Source organism: Helianthus annuus, chromosome 13, assembly GCF_002127325.2.
Source record: "Helianthus annuus cultivar XRQ/B chromosome 13, HanXRQr2.0-SUNRISE, whole genome shotgun sequence".
In the NCBI taxonomy this organism is placed as follows: domain Eukaryota; kingdom Viridiplantae; phylum Streptophyta; class Magnoliopsida; order Asterales; family Asteraceae; genus Helianthus; species Helianthus annuus.
In genome coordinates, this window is record NC_035445.2 from 83,572,386 (window position 1) to 83,598,247 (window position 25,862).

The 25,862-nt window shown below is 37.7% G+C and overlaps 2 protein-coding genes across 2 annotated transcripts; one reads left to right on the plus strand and one right to left on the minus strand.

Moving 5' to 3' along the window:
* Nucleotides 1-9,423: 9,423 nt before the first annotated feature.
* Nucleotides 9,424-16,294, plus strand: LOC110898402 (probable pectate lyase 12). The gene is made up of 4 exons (XM_022145182.2): nucleotides 9,424-9,677; nucleotides 13,532-14,438; nucleotides 15,145-15,347; nucleotides 16,029-16,294. The coding sequence occupies exons 1-4, from the start codon at nucleotides 9,529-9,531 to the stop codon at nucleotides 16,222-16,224; spliced, it is 1,455 nt and encodes a 484-aa protein (XP_022000874.1). The 5' UTR covers nucleotides 9,424-9,528; the 3' UTR covers nucleotides 16,225-16,294.
* Nucleotides 16,295-17,410: 1,116 nt separating this feature from the next.
* On the minus strand, nucleotides 17,411-19,981 carry LOC110898400. The gene is made up of 4 exons (XM_022145180.2): nucleotides 19,687-19,981; nucleotides 19,366-19,476; nucleotides 17,857-17,925; nucleotides 17,411-17,702 (listed from the first exon to the last, which is right to left on the minus strand). Exons 1-4 carry the CDS (start codon nucleotides 19,840-19,842, stop codon nucleotides 17,652-17,654), a joined length of 387 nt encoding a protein of 128 aa, XP_022000872.1. The 5' UTR covers nucleotides 19,843-19,981; the 3' UTR covers nucleotides 17,411-17,651.
* Between the last annotated feature and the right edge of the window lie 5,881 nt (nucleotides 19,982-25,862).

The following is a 25,862-nucleotide window of genomic DNA, read 5'->3' on the forward strand; positions in this document are numbered from 1 at the left end:
ATAAGGGGTGCTCGACCTCAGTTGAAGTTGCTCAAAATTTTCTTTCTCTCTCTCAATATAATAGCAGTAATTCTCGGGTATTTTAATAGATTATAACCAGGAAGTCACCAGAAAGAAATAATGTTATCTAAAAGTGCAGCAGAAATGAGTAGCAAACTTTGTAAACATAATCAAAGGAAAGTATAGATTGATAAACAATTGCTATTTCATTGAGTCAAAAGATTTACAATAGAAAGCAAATGACTACAGCAAGCTTACAATCTAAACTCCCCCTCAGCCTGATACACCAGAGTTGGTTGCACAAGATGAAAGGATTGAATTGAGGAGAAGAACTCACTCAAAACGATCAAATATAACAGTACAGAATACTGTCATATTTATAGGCAAACCAAACTACTGATTTACCTCAGCTGACGTCACCATGATAGTGACATCTAACGACCTAACAAACTACAAATACTGTTCTATACAAACTACTGACATGCAACATCTGATAATCAGTAAAATGCAAAGCTAAGGAAAACTACTGCTTCACGTTCCACTGTTGTAGCCTGAGCACAGATGTTGAATCTTCAGTGCATTCTTCAAAGGTGATCAGTCTTTGAGAGAGCAGTGCTTGAGTCTTCAGCAGTACTTAGGAAACAGCAGTAGATAGAGCATCAGTGTTTGTCTTTAGCAGTCTTTAAGGTATCATCAGTGTTTGGTTCATCAGTTGTTGTAGTTGAGCAGCACTTAAGATTCATCAGCTGTTAGAAAACCACTGTCAAGGGGAGAGCATAGGGTAAACTGCTGCTTATTGATGGTCCACTGATGAGATCCGGTTTTGGCTTTACATTATCTGTTCCTCTGTTAGGGTTCAATCCCAACAATCTCCCCCTGGAACAGATAATGCCAAAACCCTTCCTTATTCAGGACCTTTATTACTCATCAAGAGTGCCTTAGCTTGTTCTTTGAATACGACTTCAAATTCCTTTGCACTCTGTTCATCCTCATCCCTGCACAGTGAAAGTTAAAGGAGATCCTGCAAATCTTCAAAACTTAGGCCAAGTGCTTCTTTCCTTGATATATACTTCACCTCACCATTGGCTCTGACCAAGGTCAATACGTGGGTCTTTTGATCAGACATCCACTTTAGTACTTTTAAGCCTAATGGGTTTCTTGGGAGAGATTTATTTTCAGATGAGTTGAGGGATGATGGCCTTGAAAACACATGCAAACTTTCAGACATTCTTTTGAAAGCTTCTTCAATGACTTTGTTTGCTGCAGCTATGTCTTCTGCAGTTTCTTGTCCAGTAAGCTCTTGTTTTTCTTTTTCTATCATGCCTGTTGCAGTGTTTGGGGATGCAGGACTGTTTAATACCTTCTTAAAAAGGTTTTGAATTCTTGCTGAGCTATCTTCTTTTAGACCCATCTTCATGATGGTGTCTTTGAGATACTCTGCTTCCTTTTCTTTGACCTCCTTGTCAGACAGTTGTTTACCTTCTTCTTGGTTTGTCACAAGAGTAAGGTTGTCTGCTGATTTTAGCATTGTTTTGAGGCTTTCAATTTGTTGTTCCAGCTTCACCATTTGTTCTCTCTTCTTCCTTTTCTTCAGCCTCTCATAGGCTTCATCAGTTTGCTGCCTAGACCATTTTGATATGGCTTCAGCAGTGTCCACCTTAGCATCCACTAGCTCCTTTTTCTTTCCTTTATATTCAGTAGTGAGGTCAGCAATGAGCTTTTTGTATTTACTCCAGTTTGGAGCATTCTTTTTCTTTGAAGGATCATTTTTGATTCTTTGGATCCTTTCAGCCTCATGCTTTAAAGCTACTAAAGGCCATTCTTTAAACTGTTGTTCTTCAGCAGGATAGAACTTTTCTTTCATGATGAAGGCTAGAAGTTGTTCTCTCAACTTCTTCTTCTGATCAGCCTTTTCTTTGTCTAGCTCTTGTGCAAATTCTTCCATCTGCTTAACCTTTGCAAGGTAGAACTTCAGTCTATTAGCAATGCCTTCTTCGCTTAACTTTTCTTTTTCACTGTCAACCTTAGCTTTTACTTTAGCTTGCCTTGCCTTTATCTTGAGATAATCATTAATATCTTCTGGTGCTATGTAGCCTATGAGTGAAGAGAATTTTCTTTTTGAGGGATCTTCTTCTGTATAAAATTGCTTCATCTCATTTTTAATGGCTTCAAGTTCCAGTGGATACTGTGCAGCATTTGGATCATGTATCCCTTCATTAGCAGTGATTGGCTTTCTTTTTCTACTAAAGAGCTTAGGTTGAGATATAGGAAAGGATAGAGCAGTGGTGGATGGTTGACTAACAACTGTTGAAACAACTGGTGTCTCAACTGCTGTTGTCATTACAACTACTGATGTGTCAGCAGATGTCTTCTGCTTTTGAGCAGGGGATGGAGGATGTGATGGTGGTGGTGACTCATCATCAGGAATGAAAACCCTTCTCCTTTTTAATGGAGGGGAGGCTGGTGATGTATTGGGTGGATCAGTGGTTTGTGACTGACTGACAGTAGTTGAAACTACTGGTGTTTCAACCACTGTTGTCATTACAACAGATGTTGTAACATCTGCTGTCTTCTGCTTTATGGCAGGAGGCAGTGGTGGTGATATGATTGTAGATGATGATAGTGGTGGTTTTTGTGTTATAGACACAGATGATGATGGTGGTGGAGCAGTAGTTGAGGTGGTGTGTGTTGAAACAGTAGTTGTGTGTGTTGGAGGTGTGTGTGTTGATGAGATGGCAGCTGTTTGGCTACTGACAGCAGTTTTTGTAACTGCTGTTGTATCAGCTGTTGAAGTTTTTGAGGTTTTGAGTTTTTCTGGTTCACTGTATATCCCATCTTCTATACCTTTCTTTTTCAGCTTGGTTTTCTCCCCCTTTTTGGCATTATCTGCCAGGGGTGTATCCATGAAGAAAATGGTAGATGGACCTTTCTCACTCTGAGCAGTCTTTTGCATGCTAGCTTTTATAGCCTTGATGTCTGCTTAAGTGTCTTTGAACCGAGATTCCACCATGTTGGTCAGCATTTGTACTTGATTAGCATGCTTTTTAGCAGCCATTTGTTGCTGTTGTTCAAGCATGGGCTGGAAGATATTCCAAAGCTCATTTGCAGCAAATGCTTGTGGAGCAGGTGCTTGAGCAGGAGGAACAGTTGATTGGGCTTTTTGAGCTTCTAACAGCTGCTGCACCATATCTTTTATTTCGGCAACAGAAGATTCTAGATTTTCAACTCTGGCCGTCAATTCATTGTATTTTGAATCATCAACTGAATTAACAGGATCATCTGAATCCCCACCAGCAGTGGTTGTATCAATGTGTGACTTAGGAGCTGTGGCCCAAAAGTCATCCATTGATGCCCCCTTTTCTTGGTACTGGGGACTTCTTTCTTCAGCACTCGATAATCCTTTGATGTTACCAGCAGTTAAAGATAACTCACTGGTGGTTACCGATGTTGCCATGGAAGAAATTGCCTTCAAGGGAGTCTTAGTTATGTAACAACTGTCCAACTGAAGATCTGTTGATCCATCAGTTGTAGTTGCTGCTCCACTTGAACTACCACCGAGAGTTACTTGTAACTCAGGGGGTGTAACCTCCTCAGCTGTTGCTGGGTTAGCAGAGGCATGAGCATCAGACCCAGTCACTTATGGAGGTATGCTCTCAGTAATAGGTGATAGAGAGGAACTGGTTTGTGTCTGTGCCATATCAACTGCATGCAACAGGGGTATTATTGATTGTGGTAGTATGATTGGTGAGGGTATGGGTGTTGAAAGAGACATGTCCTTGGGATCAGGACTGTGGAAGATGGATCCGAGTGGATACAGAGCTTCATAATTTTGTGTCCCTGTGCTTACAACCTGATCCTTTTGTGGGGATGCAGGAGGAGTTTTAGGCTAGGGTTGAGATCTTTCTTCCATCTGCTGTGAGGAAGTAGCAGCAGTGGTTTCTTGTGACTTTTGTGTTGTCACTGGCATTGACTCTAGGATCTCATCTTCCAGAGTTGCCTTTGGTGTGGGTTTGGTGGGTTTTCTGGATGTTTTTCTTTTGGTCTTTTTGGTGGCAGGTGTTGGTTTCAAAGCAGTGGGTGTGCTACTTTGATCACCTGGAGCAGTGGGCTCAGCAGTGGTTGCTTGAGGATCAGTAGCAGTTTCTAAAACCTGCTCAGCCTCCTTTGTTTTTAATTTTATTGGTGCCATCATTCTTGAAAATGTTTCAATTGTTAAACAATTTATTTTGAATAAGACACCTTGTTTGGGCAAGTCTGCATCTTTCTCAACAAATTTTTGTTCAAAATAATAGCTTAGAAATCTTGGAAAAAGCAGAAATGCTTTATTATCAACGTTCTTTACCAAATCATCAAATATTTCCTAGGAGTAGTTATAGTTTTTATCGTTTAAAATTGCATACCCCAGGCATTGGATTTTTGTTGGTATCTCATTAAAAGACGTTGTTTTATTAGAAACACACATGAGCAGTGTGTGGAATAAAAATCTGGGTGCAGAAGGGAAGTAACCCTTTTGTAGGGTATCCCTATTTGGTTGTTCTGCATAGCCCCTGTTCATGAAATCCTTTACCAACTCGTCTTTTGTAAATGAGGTTTTTCCATTTAAATCATCGAGTTTAAAGGTTTCAGAGATGGATTTTGGTGAGATGTTTACCTTCTTACCCTGTATCGAGGAGTTGATGGCGGCGATGATATCTCCTTGTTTTTCAAGGGTGGCATTTTTCCAGAACTCTCTCTGGGTATCAAGGTAGATAGGAGCGTCTGCTGTTATCAAAGTTTTGTACTTTGATGCAGAAAGGATGTCAAGGATGGAGTCGAAAGTTTGATTATCGGTAGGTTTTGTGAGAATACCTACATAGTTGTGTGGAGCTTTGTAACGAATCTCCGGTGTTTCAGCGGCCATTTGAGTGGCATCTGCTGTTGTGGAGGAAGATAATGGTTTTGATTTTGATTTCGATTTTGGTTTCCTCATTTTGGATGAAGAAGATCGAAGGAGTTTTTGGAGTTATGAGAGGGAAACTGCTATAAGAAGAGAACTTTTGGAATTCAATTCGACAGTAAAACCCTGTTTGGATTTAATCAGGGTTTTATTTAGGGGAAAAATGATTGCTGATGTGGCAGCGGTTATTTTGATCTGAATGGCTAAAAACTGACCACGTGTCAAACATATGATGGAATGGTAAATAATGGAGGACAGTTGTTTTGACAACTACTGATGGATCAAGTATCAGTAGTTACAACGGTAATAAAATGAAACAGTGGATGTAACAGTGGATGGAACAAGGATTTTAAACATCATTGTTTTGGAGAACAGAGGTTGACACTTTAGCAGTGGACAGACTTTAGTGAGCAGATGTTAAGGCACAACAGCACTTTAGAAACAACAGTGGTAGAAGATAAAATTGGTTCAACAACTGATAGTGCAGCAGTATTTCAACTTTTGACAAACAATGTTAGCATCTGCTTGTTCAGATGTAGAACTTGATTTTGCTTTGTGAAGGCACAGTATCTTATCTAACATCTGTTGAGCATTTGAGATGCTATTCTTAACAAAATACATTTTAGATGTAAATTTTCAAGATTAAATTGTCAACGGTTATCTACATGGAATTTTGTTCAAGGATTTGCCAAATGTCTATTATTGTAGACAATGGTTTAGCATCCCAGATGATGAAGACATTTCTACTAGAGCTTGCTCATTTTGTTTCTAATTTCTGGAACTAGAACATGAGTATCTCAGTAGTCTAAGTCAATTTTGCAATCAATTTTTGATTTGTGAAAACCAAACTTGAGCTTAACATGACCTTGATATGTGTGTCATTTCCTTTTGATCAGTTTTAGGGATAGTAATTACACACAAAAATAAGGTAATTACATCCAGACCAGAGATGAACTTTTACTATAAAAAATGAGTAAAAGATCATAATATATATATATATATATATATATATATTAACAAAAAAAACATCTGGTATTTATTTTAGAGGAAAACACCTTAACAAAAATCAAAGGAAGTTTTGAAAATAATCAAAAGGATCCGACAATTTTCCAGTAAATTCATGATCATATTATTCTCAAGTTATTTTGACCATTGTTTGGGTCATTTTCTTGTCAATTGATTGTAAATTCCTTTTAAGCACCATCACTGAAGATGCTATTGTTACCAGAACAATTCCTGTATTGATGAATGCACACAGTTGCAAAATGACCACTGATGATCTAATTTGAACCTCAAGAGTGTTTTATGCTTATACTTTTTTGCTTTTGATTTCAAAAGTTTTTGAGATAGCTACACTTTGAGATTTGTTCCTTTTTCCTTTTCCCTTTATACCCTTTTTATTCATATGTTCAGAAATACTCACTAGGAGATTATATTTTGAACATACTTTGTCCATAATCATTTTGAAGCAATGTTTTGAGAGATCTGACCATATTTGATCATGTTTTATTACAGATCTCACATTTACCTATGATTAGGACAGTTTTGATACCTAATTTTCTCAATGTGTTTTGGACAAAGTTGATTTGGTCCTTTTGAAGGTACTCAACTTGCCTTTGTGCACATGAGAGATTTTGCCTAAAGTTTTATTTCCCTCTTTTCTATGTCAGCAGTATTCTAGTGTTTTGGATGAACACAAGTTCTGCTGAACTGAGGTACATACTTTAGTGTTTATTGAAAACATCACAAATATCGAAACAACAACTGAAATCAATTTTGAAAACATCGAACAATCCCATAATTTATCAGATATTTTACAGATCTGAAAACTATGAGTGACATATGCATGAAAACACTTGTTGTGTGAGATTTGTGTGCCATATGACATCTTGGTTGATTTACAGAGTTTTTTTTTTTTTTTTGAATAACCATTTTGACCATGATTCACTCGTTACTCTGTTTTTCAACTGAATACCACCAATCCTTTAGTATCAATAACTTTTGAGCTGAACTGTTATGTCAATTTAATTGTTAGATCGAATTTGACTGTCCAAGCTCTGATACCAATTGTTGGGATCTTGGGGCCATTATGATTGTGTTTGTTTGCGTAAAACGAATAAGTGCAGCGGAAATGAGTAGCAAACTTTGTAAACATAATCAAAGGAAAGCATATATTGATAAACAATTGCTATTTCATTGAGTCAAAAGATTTACAATAGAAAGCAAATGATTACAGCAAGCTTACAATCTAAACTCCCCCTCAGCCTGATACACCAGAGTTGGTTGCACAAGATGAAAGGATTGAATTGAGGAGAAGAACTCACTCAAAACGATCAAATATAACAGTACAGAATACTGTCATATTTATAGGCAAACCAAACTACTGATTTACCTCAGCTGACGTCACCATGATAGTGACATCTAACGACCTAACAAACTACAAATACTGTTCTATACAAACTACTGACATGCAACATCTGATAATCAGTAAAATGCAAAGCTAAGGAAAACTACTGCTTCACGTTCCACTGTTGTAGCCTGAGCACAGATGTTGAATCTTCAGTGCATTCTTCAAAGGTGATCAGTCTTTGAGAGAGCAGTGCTTGAGCCTTCAGCAGTACTTAGGAAACAGCAGTAGATAGAGCATCAATGTTTGTCTTTAGCAGTCTTTAAGGTATCATCAGTGTTTGGTTCATCAGTTGTTGTAGTTGAGCAGCACTTAAGATTCATCAGCTGTTAGAAAACCACTGTCAAGGGTAGAGCATAGGGTAAACTGCTGCTTATTGATGGTCCACTGATGAGATCCGGTTTTGGCTTTACATTATCTGTTCCTCTGTTAGGGTTCAATCCCAACACTTTGAATGTGATGAGTGGGTAGTAAAACTAACAAAACAAAGGACTTAATGCAGCCCATATGTCCGATCGCAAATCCTAGCAGCCTTTATTCTATTTTTTTTTACATTTAATTATTGTATATTAGCTGAATATGTTATGTATTAATGATGTGACAAGGTTTATTTAACATACACAAGGCCTAAAATGCAAAGAAACATGTTTCAATTAAACCAAAAGTGTGATGAAATTGGTATGTGTAACCAATCCATGTAACAAGTATGTATGATTTGTATTTTTGTATTAATCAAGTGAAAATCATATAACTATCTTATAATCGAATAACCAAGTGTTGTATGGAAGGTTTAAGAATTATGAATACACGATCATGGTTTACGAGTTAAACTTACGTTTATGTGAAGTATGGATCATGTATCAAACGAATGCACGTATCAATGTATAAACATGTAAAAACAATGAGTATTTCACTCAAAAGATCAATTTCATTACGATCGAAGTCTCGGATTTACAACGGTTTGAAACGAAATACGATTACAAAGGAAACGAGTTTCCGAAAATAGAAGTAAGATACAATCTTCCTAAAAACGGAAAGCTGTAAAAAACGAGGCGTTAAAAAAAACCAGATGAAACAGAGATAAGCCAACGCTGAAAGAAACCAAACAATAAAGCACAACTCAAGCTACCGATTATCGGCGGAATATGAGGTTGAGAGATAGAGAGTCACGGTGAAGTGGGGGTTTAAAACCCCGTAGGAAGTCGGACACTCTGCCATGCGTCGGCGGGAACACCACCGGAAACGGTGACGCTTCCGCCGTTCACTCTCTCTCTCTCTGTTCTCTCTCTAAAATGTGAATGTATCAAATTATAATGTCTTTCTCACTCCCTTGTATTTATATACAAAATAAAGCTTCCAAAAGAAACTTTAAGCTTCCAACATGTACGGTACAAACACAATATGCAAGTACAACAAAGAAAGCACAATGTAGAAGCAACATTGCATAGCAAGGTTACAAATTATATAATTATATAATACCTAAACTGTTAGTTTGATAAACTGTGATGTTCTTTTTATACGAACACCTGCAATGAAATCCTTGACATCGTTCTAGGTTTACGTGAATCCTAGGTGATTGAAGGAGGTGAAGGACAACACATTTTCCTAGATGAAAGTTTGTGGCTACGGACCATCACAAACAAGACATGTGAGAGGGTGGAGACAAAATAAAGAGAGACTGAGGGAGCGGGAAAAGTTTAGGAACTTGGCCGTCCTGAAGAGAGGGAAATCCATAAGCCTCTAGTAGTGAATAAAATGGTGTAAGAAATATTTTTTTGAATGACGAATTTCTATTAATTTTTAACGTCTGTGAAACTTAAACCTAAAATCTTCCCCTCTTAAACGCAGTGTTTAAAGGTTTTATCTTTATCAATGACCACTATCGGTGCTTAAAAAATTATTGATGTTATTTTTATTCTTTGTTATTTTTATTCTTTAAAGTATGAAAAATGGTCCAGAGTGACTTTGTTCTCAATCTATTACTCTTTTCAATTTACCTTTATAACACTTTGGACCCCACCAAATTGAAATCTTCCCACAATTTGCTTTTACTCTGGTTATAAATCCTCACTCACTAGTCCAACCAGTGGAGGTTGACTGAGAAGTGAGAACTGACCACTCAGCCCCTTCTCCATCTTCATAACACTCTCTCACATCTACCATTATACCCTTCTTATCCACATTTATGGCTCACAGAAGAACTTGCATTGTTATGTTGTACACCTTGTTAGCAGTGAACATAGCTCAAGAAGCTGGAGCAACAATGGTGTTCCAAAATGTAACACTACCTGGCCAACACCCTTCACCAGAGATTGTTGTTCAAGATCTTCAAAGGTACAACCCTTTCTTTACAATGTACCTTACTTAACCTTGTTTTTTTGGGCTCATACTTCTCAACATGGAGTTATGGGTGCAAATAGTAGTTTATTCATAGTGGAGGTCCTTACTTTGTAAGAAGTTCAAAATGTATGTGTTAAAACTTAAAAGCAAAATGTATTTGTTATAATTGTTTTTCTTTTTCCAAAAGTTATAAGGTTTTACCACTAAATGAGAATATCCTCCCCCTTTATCTCTTTAATATGTACAAAATCAAGAGAGAATATACATTAAGTTCTAAAATAAAACGCGTGTCAGTCATTCTTTTGTTAGCTAGATGAGCTAGCTACTTGTTATACGACGGTATCAAAGTGTCTATATAATGGTGTTAATAACTAGTTTGGTTTAGGCTCTAGTTGGATAAAAATATAAATTTAGAGCATCTACAACAACAATAGACCAAGTCTATTCCAACAGAAGACTATCTAAGTTAGCATGCCACATTGTTCTAAACCACCACTATTTTAAACCTCATTTTTCCTCCAACAACAGCACCACTTTATACAATTAAAAAAAAAAAAAACTATTGTGAGTGGGTGGTCCATTGGCGGAGCTTAACCAAAAGTTGGAGAGAGAGTCAGAAGACCCAATTTATATATTATATAAATATTTAGGCAAAATAATTAGGGGCAATCCTTTATAATTTTAAAATTTTTAGATGAAAAATCAGAAATTTTATACTTCTAACCGAAACATTAGGGGGGTGCACCCTCGGGTATCAACTATCCTTCGCCCTTGGTGGTCCCCACTCCTTCCAAACCACACCTGTCCGATCCACCAAACCGCCTCCCACCAGACGACCTCTTCCAACATGAAGGTTTGTTTGAGTTGTGGTTTGTTGAGCGAACATCTCCAACGGCCTAGCCATTGGAGATGCTTTTAGTACTACGGTTAGCTAATAGCTAGTGTGTAAGTTAGCTCTTCTTAAGAAAGCACATGTAATGTTTAAAGATTTAAGTTATTTCAGATTCGTAAAATGATGTTTCTCACCAAAAGGTCAAGGATTCTAGTCCCCTACGGATATTAATTGTCAAAAGGTCCAATGAAGTACTTTTAGAATATATTTTTTGGACGATAAATGTTAATCTATTTTACACAAATAATCCTAAAATATTGATTTTGTCCGGATTTGAATATAAAACTTCATTTTAAGAGGCAAATATCTCTGCTTAGTGTCAAGTAAGTATGAGTAATATGGGTAACGTGACGAAAGTAATTAATTAAAGTGTTTAGTGTAATTAAAAGAATCGACAAACTTGTAGACAAAAAATGTTAATATTTAAAGAGGATTAATAATTAATGGATGTTTTTCCTTTAAGTTCACTTGAGCCCAGTGCTAATATAATAATATTAAATTAATAATTTAATAATTGGTCTACTTTTGACTTTTATTTGTTCAAGATATCATGGCAACGGTCCCCCCTTGTCTCTGTTCTGGATATACGTGCTTTTTATGCCCACCGAATTCATTTCGGTAACCCCCTTGCCGACCCGGTGAAGGTGCCGCCAACCATGCGGTGGGTGAAATCGGGGAAGAGAGAGGAGGGAGGTTAGGTGGCGGCTCACCGATGAGAGGGGAGGAGAGAGAGAGGAGAGAGGAGAGAGGGGACCAATCACAGTTTTTCTTTATTTTTTTTTTTTTTTTTTTTTAAAAAACCAATTCACCTAATAGGGGAGTGGCGCCATCAAATGGGGGTGTTAGGGGAGTTTAAGAGGGGAGTTGACGTGGCACACGGGGATTGGTTTGGCGTAAGAGAGGGCACTCACCTATTAGGTGTGCACCCCCTTCACCCTTATATTCCTTTTATTTAAACGGTTTTATATGTGAAACGGGTTGTCCGAGTCGGGTTATAAATGTTATAAAAGTATTAAGCCGTACATAAACATATTTAAGTGGCTATTTGTTTACCTATTAATAGAGGCTCTTAATGGTTCAGATCTCTTACTGGTTCAACACTTAATGGTTCAAACTGTTTGTTTTGCGAGCAGATGTCTGAATAGTTTAGACAGTTACCACTGAATGGTTAAGCATTATACAGAGTCTGAATGGTTTAAAAGCTCTTACTGGTTCAATACTTAAACATTCAGAAGTTGTCAAACAGCCCCTAAATGTGTTGTTAACAAGTTGTTACAAAACTATATGTATTTTTGGTAATTTATCATCCCACATGTATCATATTAAATTCGTACAGCGTAAAGACATGGATAAAGTCAAACTTTCACATGAAAATCAAATAGGACCATGAAAATAAATCATAAATCTATACTATATAATAAAAGAAACCTATTAAAGGACACGTGTCATTCATTGGAGACATCTACTTTTAGTTTTTCCGTCTTAATATTCTGTTTTAATAATTAAATAATAATTATAATGATGAAACTTCTTTTATATATATCCTCTATTTCAAATCCATATTTATCTATCTATATATTTATATATCTTTTAAATATAAATACCCAATGCTATTCACATACAAAAAAAAGCGTAAGTAACTAAGGAATTCAAAACTTAAAATAATTTCAAACCTAATTTTCGGATATTTTCAACTCATCTAAAATTTATTAATAACTTTTTATGTAAGTAATTTTTAAACTTCTAGGGGTTTTAAAATCTTATATTGTCAATTTTTCCCCTTAGTTATTGATAAATTTTAGCTACTAAATATTATTTAGTTTAATACTTAATTATAGATAATTGTTATTTAGTGTATATAATGATATGTATAATATTCACTTTTAATAAAATAATACCAAATAAAATTACAAACAAAGCAGTCCTCGAAAACTCTTGAAAAAATTTAGGCCTTGGGCGACGAAAAGAATTAGGCCCAAAATTATGGTTAAGGGTAAATAAATTACAAAAATAAAAACTTAGTGATGGAACAAAGACTCGAACTTGAGACCTTTACATTATTTTGAGATGACTTTTGCCACTACACCACCAATCCTTTTTGCATAATAGATGGATAAATACACTAAATATATAATTTAATAAATATATACAAGCATATAAAAAATTTTCAGGCCCTTTGAAATTTTAAGCCTAGGGCGTCGGCACGGGTTTGCCAGGCCCAGAGCCGGCCCTGATTACAAATATAAAATCATTGATTTTACTAATATACTATGGTAAAAATTATAAGTTTATTAGAGATAATTAAATCATCGAAAAGAATAAGAGTAAATTTTTATATTATAAATAAAAAGTAGGTGTCTATAAAAAATAAGTAATAATTTGGGTAAAAGGAAACTAAAATTGTAGTTGTTATATGACACCTTTGGTAATATAAACAATGTGTACCAAGTATATCCATTCGTTTTTTTTTAATATAATTTTCTTATTATTTGGTATGTAAGATCATATGTATTCAACCTGTGTAATACACGGGAGTTTTTAAATTAACTTTTTTTTTATTCATTATTTGGTAAACAATATTATATTTATTCAATTCGTGTAAAGATACAACTTTTTTATTATTTGGTATATGAAATTACATTTAATGAACCCGTACAATACATATGGTTCTTATAGATTTAACTTTTTATTATTTAACATATAAAATTACATTTATTCAACTCGTGCAATAAATGGGGTTTTTAAAGGTATTTTGTTTTATTATTTACTATATAAAATTTATTTATTCAACCCGTGTAACACACGGGGTTATAACCTAGTGTAAATATATACCAAACCAATTTTGGTGTGGCTATATTAAAGTGTTGGATGATCCTTTGTTTTTCTGAGTAATACGATTAAAAGCGTATGAGTTGTCGTTCTAAAAAAATAAAAATATATTTTTCTTTTCCGACAGGAGGGTAAATACGTCCATTTCACGAAGACAAATGCTATCATACGCCACCGATGACTCATCATCCTCATGTTTATCGGGTAACCCAATCGACGACTGCTGGCGGTGCGACCCCAACTGGCACCTAAACCGCCAACGCTTAGCCGATTGCGGCATTGGCTTCGGCCAATACGCACTCGGCGGCAAAGGCGGCCGTTACTACGTTGTAACCGACTCCTCCGACCACGACGCGGTCAACCCCCGCCCCGGAACCCTCCGGTACGCCGTCATCCAAACCGAACCGCTATGGATCGTCTTCCCAACCAACATGCACATCCAACTATCACAAGAACTCATCTTCAACAGCTTCAAAACCCTCGACGGCCGCGGCGCCAACGTCCACATAACCGGCGGAGGCTGCATTACCCTCCAGTTCATCACCAACATCATTATCCACAACATTCATATCCACCATTGTTACCCATCCGGTAACACGAACATCCGGTCCAGCCCGACCCATTACGGGTACCGAACAAAGTCGGATGGTGACGGGATATCCGTTTTCGGGTCACGTGACATTTGGATCGATCATTGCTCGTTGTCACATTGCAAAGATGGTCTTGTTGATGTTATTATGGGGTCTACTGGAATAACTATATCGAATAACTTGTTTTCGCATCATGATGAGGTGATGTTGCTCGGACATAGTGATGATTATTTGCCGGATTCCGGGATGCAAGTGACCATTGCGTTTAACCATTTTGGAGAGAAGTTGGTGCAGCGAATGCCCCGGTGCCGAAGAGGGTATATACATGTTGTTAATAATGTGTATAGCCGGTGGGAGATGTACGCGATCGGAGGGAGTGGGAATCCGACGATTAATAGTCAGGGTAACCGGTATACTGCTCCGGCTAATCCCAATGCAAAAGAGGTATATTTAGGGTTGTGCATGAGTCGGTTTGGGAAACTTTAAGTTGAACCAGAAAATAAATATTTGGTTTCGGTTTTCTTGGTTTTCACGACGGGTTCAATTCGGTTTGTGGGTTGAAAATTTTGGGCTGAAAATATGATAATAATAACTAAAATATAATGAATTTGGGCTAGAGGTTTTTTATTAGCTAATGATTAATTTTTTATAAAATGTTTGGTCCTAAATATTTAGGTCTACAAGTTGACATTGAAAAATAAAAGTATTAATCCATAAAATCAGTGACAAACACTAAGGACATAAACGGTTTTTTTTTTTTTTTTTTTTTTTTTTTTCAGCTTTTAGAAAATTCAAAACCAAATCATAAATTTTGGATTTTCCAGAAAAAAAATTGTCGGGTTTTTGTATGGCCCGGTTATGTCAGTTAATTTGGTTTTAGTTTGATTCTTTTGGTTTTCTCCACACACCTACATACCACTGACGTATCATATAAGTGTCTGACAAACAAAAAATGGTCATATGAGCTCGTATGGTGTTATAAAGACATAGAAGTGACTGACATAACGTCACACACACCGCGAACAAGGTCATATGGGTCCCTATTACCATTTTTCACATGTCATACGACCCGTATAATGGCTTGAAATGCTGGATGTATTGTTTTTTTGATGAATTCGGATGCTTCTGACGTGGGAAAGTTGATTGAAAGGTGACAAAGAGGGTAGATACACCAGACCAGCACTGGAAGGGGTGGAACTGGAGGAGTGAAGGGGATATTCTAATGAACGGAGCTTTCTTTGTGCCGTCAGGCGAAGGGTTAGAGCTTAAGTATGAGAAAGCCTACAGTGTCGAACCTAAATCGGCGGCCTTGATCGACCAACTCACCATGAATGCAGGTGTACTCGGTAGCAGGTAACAGTTGCACCTAATAAAAATTATGTGTATTTTCGGTAGTGTGTTGTCCTATAAGTTAATTACAATTATGGAGAGATTTTATGTTTTATACAAAATTTAATTTAATATGTGTTAAAGTTTTAGTATCGTCAACACAAAGTTTTCTTTTTAAAGTTTTTTTTAACGATAAATTTGGATCAGTTACAAAACATTAGTAAAAAAGGATTGTTTATATTAAGATAACCTTAAACTTATATACACTATAATAAGAAAAGGTGATTATTTTATGATTTTTCTACCATATCATGCCAGAGATTTTTTTTTGAAAGTTTATATCATGCCAGAGATGATGTAGAAAAACATCTCTTTTCTCTTGCACATACCTTTTGACTTTTTCTCTTGGCTTTGTTTCACCCCCTATGGTTCTTTTTTGTTTCACTTTGCTTTTTTTTTTTTTTTTGTAAAATAATATTATATAATAGATCAATGATGAAAATTTTGAAAATTTACCCTAAAGTGACAATTTATCCAGTTACATCCCACCAATCATGGTTGTTTTGTTATCTAAACAAATTTGATGATGTCATATCGCCTCATGTGATTTTATTATCAAGAAATTTATTTGTATAATTCATTTTAATTACTATTATGAACTTGTATGTTGGGTAATATTTGAGATGGGAATTTGATGATGGGCAGGAGTAATAAGCTTGGAAAGTGGACCGGTGGTGATGGTAACGGTGATGGAGGTGTAGATGATAGTGAAAATGATTATGGTGAAGATAGTGATGGGGCTTCTAAGCTAAATTCTATGAGTTTTATTTCGTCTTTGTTAGTTGTGTTGTTATCATTCATGTTTTTGTGTTCTTCGTCCGATCAAATTGTGTTACTGTGACGACAAAACATCTGGGAAAAAGTTCTCTAGAATGATATTGAATTAACAAGGGATTCTGGTTTATGTTTTCTCTTTCGAATGTTTTATGCCTCTATATCCCCCACAACTAGATAATATGCGAATCTATGGTCGCGCATATGCATTTGCTTGTGTATTCGATTTTATTCCCAAACGAAAGTCATGTTGTACCTGAATCACCCCTTGCGTATCGTCAACAAAATGTACCTTCAAGTGACAAAATTGAGTAAAGTGCTAAAATGGTCCTTTGAGGTTTGGTCACTTTTGCCACTTTAGTCCAAAATTCAAACCTTTTGAATGTGCGTCCTTGTGGTCTTAATTTTGTTGCCATTTTCATTAAAAACAAAATTTGGTCAGATTTTTCAGTTGACATCTAACTTTTTGTCTTTTTCCTCCCTTTTAATGAAGAGAAAAATAGTCAGATTTTTTTTTAATTTGTTATAATAAAATGTTAAAAGCCTATTTTGCCCTTCATTAAAAGAGAAGAAAATGACAGAAAAGTTGGATATTAACTGAAAAATCTGACCAGATTTTGATTTTGGATGAAATTGGCAACAAAATTGAAACCACCTGGACCCAGATTCAAAAGGTTTGAGTTTTGGACTAAAGTGGCAAAAGTGACCAAACCTCAGGGACCATTTTAGCAGTTTACTCGACAAAATTTATGATAGATACACGATAATACTCTCTTATTTGACCATTTAATGCACGAAATTTAGCAATATATAAATACTAATTTATAACTCATCTAAACACATAAAGAGATGTGCCAAAGGTGAACCAAAAATAGCAATTGTCTGAACCCACATCACTTTTGTGGAGGCAAACACCATACCATTAGACTACCAGGTCATGTATTAGTACTCTTTCTACGGTAAATAATGGATGGCCATATGCTCTCATCTCCTGCCGCTAGCTGAACAGCTTGGACCAAGGTTTGGAGCTGGTGTAGACTATCAATGGTGTAGGCTAACACGACACAAGACATGCCGAAACTATTGAATGGAATCATGGGGAACAAGGTGTATAAAAAGATGGCGACGCTATTGTTTTGGCAACCCTTGGTTCATACTTCATACGGTAGGCAATGAACGATAGAACATTCAACATCATCCAATGGAGTCGCGAAAGATCATGGAAGAGATAAAATCGGACATACATGTCTGGATTAACTTGTAACAAAGAACTCATATCAATATTAAGCTTGAGCTAAACAAGAAGTTTGACCACAAAAGTCAGATTTCAAAAATACTGCTGTATAACATGTGTTCTAGTTTCAACACAACAAGAATGATGAGAAATCATGAACAAAGCTACAAGAAACATTTTGAAGACCCGGGGAGTTGACGATTACACTCATACTCGTAACTAGAATGCTGCAAAATAAACCTCGTAAACGGCTTGTAATCCTAACGATCCTCAAAAGATCTGTTCATAACCTCAACTGCGGAATCCATAAACTGCACCACAATGACAAAAAAGTAAACTTTACATCAAAAAATAATATCGTTACGATGTTCAGGGGATGATGGGAATATTCGTTATGCTCTACCAAGGACCAAATAAATAAAATAAAAATTCATATTTAGGGTAATTAAAAAAACTGGAATTTACCTTTCCAATATTTTTGAGTTCTTTGCCAACAGGTTCCAAAAACTTCAAGTCAATATCGACAGGCCAGACCTTCATATAAACGTTAAGAAAGCAAGATGAGACTTGAATAAACGTTTGAAAGACGGTGAATATGCGTCGCAAAAATAAATTGATTCCAAATAATTTGTATTTCACACCAATAGTTGCCTAGAGAGACTTATAATCAAGAGTAAATTACAAAAATCGTCCTTTATGTATGTCACTTATTGCAAATTGTGTCCTTTGTCTTCAATAGTTACAGAAAACGTACTCGATGTTTGCAAACCCTTGCAAGTTATGTCCTTTAGCCCTAACTCAGTTAATTTTTGTGGTTAAATCTCACCAAATGGACCCCACATGAGGGTATTTTTGTGGTTAAATCTAACCAAATGGACCCCACATGAGAGTAAAATGACCAAAATACCCTCATGTGGGGTCCATTTGGTCAGATTTAACCACAAAAAATTAACTGAGTTAGGGCTAAAGGACATAACTTGCAAGGGTTTGCAAACATCGAGTACGTTTTCTGTAATTATTGAAGACAAAGGACACAATTTGCAATAAGTAACATACATAAAGGACGATTTTTATCACCTTACAAGAAATATATATTAAATGGCTCATTTTTCCAATATATCTGAAATGAAAAAATGAGGCTCGCCCTGATATCTTCATTTCTTCTCAATAATCTAAACAGGACCCATAAAAGGTGAAAATATTAAATTACAAAAACAAGATGGACAAAAAATGAAGGTTTTCAAAAGAGTAAATTACATTTTTGGCCCCTGTGGTTATATCACTTTTACTATATTAGCCCAAAATAAGAATTTTTAACATATTTGCCCCCATGGTCTCTATAACTAACCATTTTGGCCCCTAAGTCTAGAGATCATGGGGGCCAAAATAGTTAGTTATAGAGACCATGGGGGCCAAAATGGTTAGACTTAGGGGCCAAAATGGTTAGTTATAGAGACCATGGGGGCAGATATGTTAAAAATTCTTATTTTGGGCTAATATAGTAAAAGTAATATAACCACAGGGGCCAAAAACGTAATTTACTCGTTTTCAAAATCTTTCAAGATGTGAAGAAACTAATGTTGGAACTTGGAAACGAATATATACTTCATGAGGGACATTCAATACAGTAGCAAGTAGAGAACCGTATAATGCACTTGTACTTTTTTGCTTTGATTGTGATACATAAGGTGGTTATATAACTGCTTACCTCACTATCCTTATAACTTCTAATATATGTGTCAAGCGCTACGTGCGAGCGCATTATGTGGTTCTTTACTAAAAATTGGATATGTATTAAACACGCCCCTATACTTCATGTGACCCAACAAAGATTGAAATTTTGCCTTTCAAAGTTTAAACTAAACGCTTTCCTATAGTTTTAGCCGATGATCAACCAATTAAAAACCGAAAAAACATTAAAATCATACGATACTCAATGGTTTATTCGAAGGTATAACCATATAAAGAATGCACCTTTAGTCCAAGAAGTTTAACTGGTGTAATCTGTCCAGGAACAACACACTCTGGCCCTGCTGCTTCCACTATAGCTTCCGTCCCTAACCCGTATCCAATCGGATCCGGGTGCTGCAAAAAACCCACCCAAAACCCAAAAAGACTCAATAAAACCAAAAACCCACAACAAATTACAAAACAATTTCCACCCACAAGAACCCCAATTCCAAAATCCAAACTTTCATGTAGTAACACATACAATTCAAACAACCAAAACCCATGTTCATATATCAATTCACATCCCTTTTCAACCAACTAAAACCCTAACAAATTTGCAATTACCTTGATGAGAGAGAGAGCATAATCTGTGTGGGGGTTTTGAGGGAGGGATAAAAGAGGGGAAAGGTGGATTTTGGGGAGGGGTTTGGTGGCAGTTGAAGAAGCTGCCCTCCATGGTGCATCTTTCTGCAACGCAGTTCCTCCTTTCTTCGACGACATTAATGGCTTTCTTGTTTGATGATGATGCAATTGCAATTGAGGTTTTATGGTGTAATTTGAACCAGTAAGATAAAGATTAAGGGGTAATGTAATGAATGGATTGTGTTTCACAAGAGGCTTTTGTTCCCCTATCCGCCCCAATATCAAATCCTGTTTAAAATAATCTTTTTCCCTTTTTTACCATAAATTTGGATCACTTACAGACTATTGGAATATTATCGTACCACGAGAGAAACTACCCGATCATATCCATCTCCACTAAGACCGTAGTGGGGCGTGATTTTTAAAAAAAATTGAAAAAAAAAAAACGCCTAAAAACGCCCCCAACCCATTACATGGGACGTTTTGGGGCATTATTTTTGAAAAAAAATTTATTTAGAGTTTTTAAAACAACGCTCAAGATCCGGCCAACCATGTTGACTAGCCAATGGGTTTGGGGCACTTGTAGTTTCCTTTCTTTTTTAACCTTAAAAATAATTGTTTAATAATTGGAAGGGGCATTATTTGGGCATTATTCCCACTACGCCACTTTTGCAATAACGCCCCATGCTGACTGAACTGACACGTGTCGAATAATGCCCCATGGTGGGGGCATTATTTTGCTAAACCACTACACATGGTCTAAGCAATATAGCATATACACTAATTCAGAAGAAAATCCAATAAACATGAAAAACTCCCTTGTGAGAATCGAACCTAGGATCTAATGGTCCTTAAACCTTAGGTCGGAGGGTGTGGGGGCGCCACCCAACCCAGTTGGCCACCTATAGCGCCCCACGGCGCCATTGTCCCACACCCCCGGCGCTATGTCGGGGCGCCATTGATTCATCGCCAGCATGGTAACGAGCTTCGTTGCGCTTGGACCGAGGAACATTAAAACTTTTGACCGTTGAAAACGGTCATATATAAAAAAAATTACTTTTTATTATATTTATAAATTAACACTATAAATATCCATTATTCTTTACCATTTTCACATCATTCCTCTCACTTTCTACCTCACTTTTTATACAATTCTCTTCATATTTTTAAAAACTTCCCAACAACCCCAACAACCCATGGGACCCGACCAATCCGTTTTGGCAAAATATGCAAAACAACGAGCAAGAGGACCGCTATCGCCGAGACCCGCGTACGGGTGAGGTTGGATATTATCCAATGCCACCAACTTCTCCTCGTCCCACCACTCAACCGATGCCCCCATATTTCGGGTATTATTCTCACCCCCCATTTTTTCCGTCAAACATGCCACCACAAAACATACCCGTTACCCAAGACACAAGCGAAACCGAATACGTTCCCGAAACCCAAGTCGAATCCTCTTCTATAAAAAAAGAAGCCATAAAAAGAAGGATGAGACCGAAAAACGTACCCCTAAGAAGGTAGAATTTTGGTCGCCTAAGGAAGAGTTCGAGTTGGTAAAAGCATGGCTCGACGTGTCGGAGGACGAGATTGTTGGTAATATTTTTTATGCTTTTGTAAATAATATTTTTTATGCTTTTGTAAATAATTTTTTAGGAGACGACCAAGACATAAGGTATTTTGGGGTCGTATACGCGAGAAGTTTTTCGCCGCAATAGGTCGTGGCGTGTATCGAACCGCCGACTCTTTTTCGGGAAAGTGGGGTGCTATGAGGACGAAGGTTAGCAACTTCAACAACATATACAATAACCTCATCAATAACACTCAAAGGAGAAGTGGTGCGAGCGACGTCGATGTCTTGACAGAAGCCCACAACCACTATAGAATGCACCATGGGCATATGTTTACGTTGGTAACTGTCACACCCCAACCGATGGCGGAATCATCGGGGCGCGGCACTGAGCGAAACAGATTGTTCAGAAGTCTCCACAACAACTATCATACAATTCAGTTATATAACACGTCCCATACCGTGTCCCAAATAATAACAAGTTATCATAGAAATCAACTAAACAATATGGGAACTGTTCCGACAACTCAGATTCTTAATTATTACAGACCGAATTTAAATATTGTCTTAAGACTTCTAGACGGCTAACGGTAAATCTTACTGACTACAGGTGCCAGTACAAGATCTACAGATAATTATGGCCCTGGAGCAGGTATGTGGACACTGTCCTAAGGTCACAGGCTCCTAGAAGCTTATTATTGCCTCGCTTCCCTAGCACGCTAGTAGCTTAAACACCTGTCACATACGTTAAAATAAAAGTCAATACATATAATGTAAAGGTGAGTACACAAGTTTGATATAGCATATAAAGTTCGAAAAGTTTACGCATAACCAAGCACGTACACAAGGGCAAACGATGCATGTAAATTATCAACATGGGACCATCGATACCAATGACTTCAAGTTGACTGTCCGAGACAGTTCGCAATACATGATTACCACCGTAATCCATGCAAGTAATTGTCCTTAGCAACCCCCGTGTGAACGGGTGCTGAGTCCAAACTATAGTACTATGTTGCTAAAGCAGGTAGATAGCACTCCACGTGTAAACATAATAAACAGCAATCATTTAGACAAGTAATACATGCAAGTAGGTTAGCGTTCAAATAGTTTGTGTGGTTTGTGAATTTGATAGATTACGTATGTAACACCCAAAAGTGCTGAAAGCAAAAAGGGGTCGAGTATACTCACAGTGGTTGATCGTGGATTGAAAGGAGCACTGAGAATAGGTTAGCCTGAATAGTTCGATAACACAACGATGAGTAACGCGGAAAAAGTAAACAATGTACTTGGATCGAGTAGGCCATTCGATCGGACGGCAGTTCGATCGAGTGGGCTGTTCGATTGGTTTGATAGTCCGTTCGAACATCCATTCGATCGGTCGGCTGGCTCGATCGGCTGGTTCCTTCAAGTGGATTGTTTCTTCCTTTGATGTGAAGGATGTGTTTGTGTATGATGGTTTGTACTACCTTTCAAGTTGGCCAATCGAACAGCTGTTCGATCGGTTAGCCCAACCGATCGGCTAGCACTTCATTGTTTTCAAATATGTCACTCGATCGGTTGGCATGCTCGATCGGGTGACATTCCAATGTTTCGAAAAGTCTAAGTGTTTTGAAGTGTAGTATCTCATGATTCGAGTAGTAATGATCACAATCGAGTGGCTCGATCGATCGAATAGAACTCTGTCAATATTACACTTCATGAGTTTGTGGAACTAAGTGCTAGTCGATCGGTTAGCCTAGTCGATCGGTTGGCATAGTCGTTCGGTTGGGCTGTTCGATCGAACAGCCTAGCCGTTCGGCCAGCTACTCGATTCGGTTAACCTATCACTTAACACTTGGTTATTCCCGTTAATTGTTGATGTTTTAGAGATATTTTGACTACGAGTTGAACCACAAAGCTGAAGTCCCTACTTAGTCTACTGACTCGAGCAGGAATCACCCAAGCTCGGCCAGAGGCGGTTTGGAACTTAAGTTTAACGTTCTACCCGAAATCGGTATATCTCTCGGTAAAACCCGAATCTTGAACCATGTGTTTGTTTAGGTTGATTTGTAAATCGGTTCAAGTCTCGTTTTCACCTTTTTGAGTGTAAAAGAGTTGAAAGATAGATGAAAACCCATCTTCCAATCCTTTTCCACCGTGAAATGTTAAGATCTTTGGTAGATTTTAGGTTATTTATGTGGAAATCGGTTAGATCTAAGTTATTCATGGTGGAGTGATGCCAAAACTTAGTGTTCTTGAAGAACACATGATGACATCACCCAAGAACACCTAGATCTTGGTGATTTCATGGATGAAATCCAAGTTTTGAAAGATAGAAAGATGTAGAATCGATTAATGAACAAAAACGTACAAGGATTAGAGCGTAATACTTACCGGTTTGAGAGAAATCTGAGATTTAGTGAGAAGAAGAGGCTGGTCGGTCAGAGCTTTTCCAAAAGTGGAAAGTTTGACAAGGACAGCCCTATTTATAGGCTTCCAAAAGAGGAAAGGGTCAGCTGATCGAACAGCATCCCTGATCGAGCAGCTGCCCGATCGAACAGCCTGTTCGATCGGCTAGCCTGTTCGATCAGGTTGCCCTGTTCGATCGGCTAGCCTGTTCGATCAGGTTGCCCTGTTCGATCGGCTTGCCTGGTTTTGAGTGTTTCGCGACGATTTTTGGTATTTCGACTTCGATGAACGATGATTTGAGAATGATAGAATTCCTAATCAAATTACTTTTAGTCTCAACTACTATATCTAACATACGAGCATCCTTACAACCATTTCGGGTTCGATTTCCATTGAGTTTGATTCACCTTTGAGTCTTGATTGATTTTGATTGATTCACCACACACTTTAACATAAAAGTAAACATGCACAAGTAACACATAAGGCACACACACACGTATAAAAAGTACTAAAATCCCCACACTTGAGTTTGATGATTGATTTGATTAGCTTGATTATTGATTGACTAGCTTTATTGCATTGTTACTTCCTATCATTCACAGTCGGTCGTTGATTCACAGTTCGATTATTGGTCGATTAGTTTGATTATACAACACTTACTCCAAATAATATGAAAATCAAAATGAAACTAAAATGAAATTAATCTTTATTGATCTTTAATTCCAATAACAGTCAACTCTTGACTTTGACTTTGACCTTTGGGAAAACACGGGGTGTTACAGTCTCCCCTCCTTTAGGGAATTTCGTCCCGAAATTAGGCCGAGAACCGTACATCGCCGTGTGATTTTACCAATTTGATGCTTCAGATCTATCTGAATAACTGCGGGTACTTGGCCTTCATGTCACTTTCGAGTTCCCAAGTGAACTCCGCGCCTCGTTTGCCTTCCCATCGTACTTTTACAATAGGAATGCGAGAGCGTCTGAGTTGCTTGGTCTGTCGGTCCATGATTTCGACAGGCTTTTCCACGAAGTGTAGCGTCTCATTGACCTGAAGATCGTCGAGTGGTATTATTGCGTCGTGGTCAGCTACGCATTTTCGAAGGTTTGAAATATGGAAAGTCGGGTGGACATTGCTGAGTTCCTCCGGTAATTCGAGTTTGTAGGCAACTTTACCGATCCTTTCCAGAATCTTAAAAGGTCCAACAAATCGAGGCGCAAGTTTCCCTCTTTTGCCGAATCGGACTACTCCCTTCCAAGGGGATACCTTTAGGAGCACGTAGTCGCCAACTGCAAATTCGCGGGGCCTGCGTCGTTTATCGGCGTACATCTTTTGTCTGTCCCGGGCCTTTGCCAAATTTTCCCTTATCTGGTGGATCTTGTCAGTCGTTTCTTGCAGAATCTCGGGCCCAGTCAATTGTGAATGACCGACCTCGTGCCATACAATAGGCGAGCGACATCTCCTACCATACAAGGCTTCGAAAGGTGCCATTTCGATGCTGGAGTGATAGCTATTATTGTACGAAAATTCGACCAACGGTAGGTGTTTGCTCCAACTACCACCAAAATCGATAACACACGCACGGAGCATGTCTTCAATAGTACGAATCGTTCTTTCAGTCTGCCCGTCGGTTTGCGGGTGGAATGCGGTACTCAAATTCAGCGTCGTACCCAGAGCTGCTTGAAAAGTTTCCCACAATCTCGATGTAAACCGAGCGTCGCGATCAGAAATGATGTCTCGAGGCGTACCATGATTCTTAATGATCTCGTCGGTGTAGATTTGGGCTAGCTTGGCCACCTTATAGTCTTCTCGTATTGGCAGAAAGTGGGCTGATTTGGTTAGACGGTCGATTATAACCCAAATACTGTCGTGACCTGATGGCGTGGTCGGAAGCTTAGTTATGAAATCCATAGCTATGCTTTCCCACTTCCATACGGGTATCGGCGGTTGTTCGAGTAAGCCTGACGGTCTTTGGTGTTCAGCCTTGACTCTTGCACAAGTTAAACAGCTACCAACATATAGAGCAATATCCCTTTTCATCCCAGGCCACCAGTACTTGTAGCGAAGGTCCTGGTACATTTTGTCCGCACCGGGATGAATGGAATATCGGGATTTGTGGGCTTCGTTCATGATGATCTTTCGCAAATCTGTCCTCCTCGGAACCCAGATTCGGTCCAGATAATAGAATATCCCGTTGGC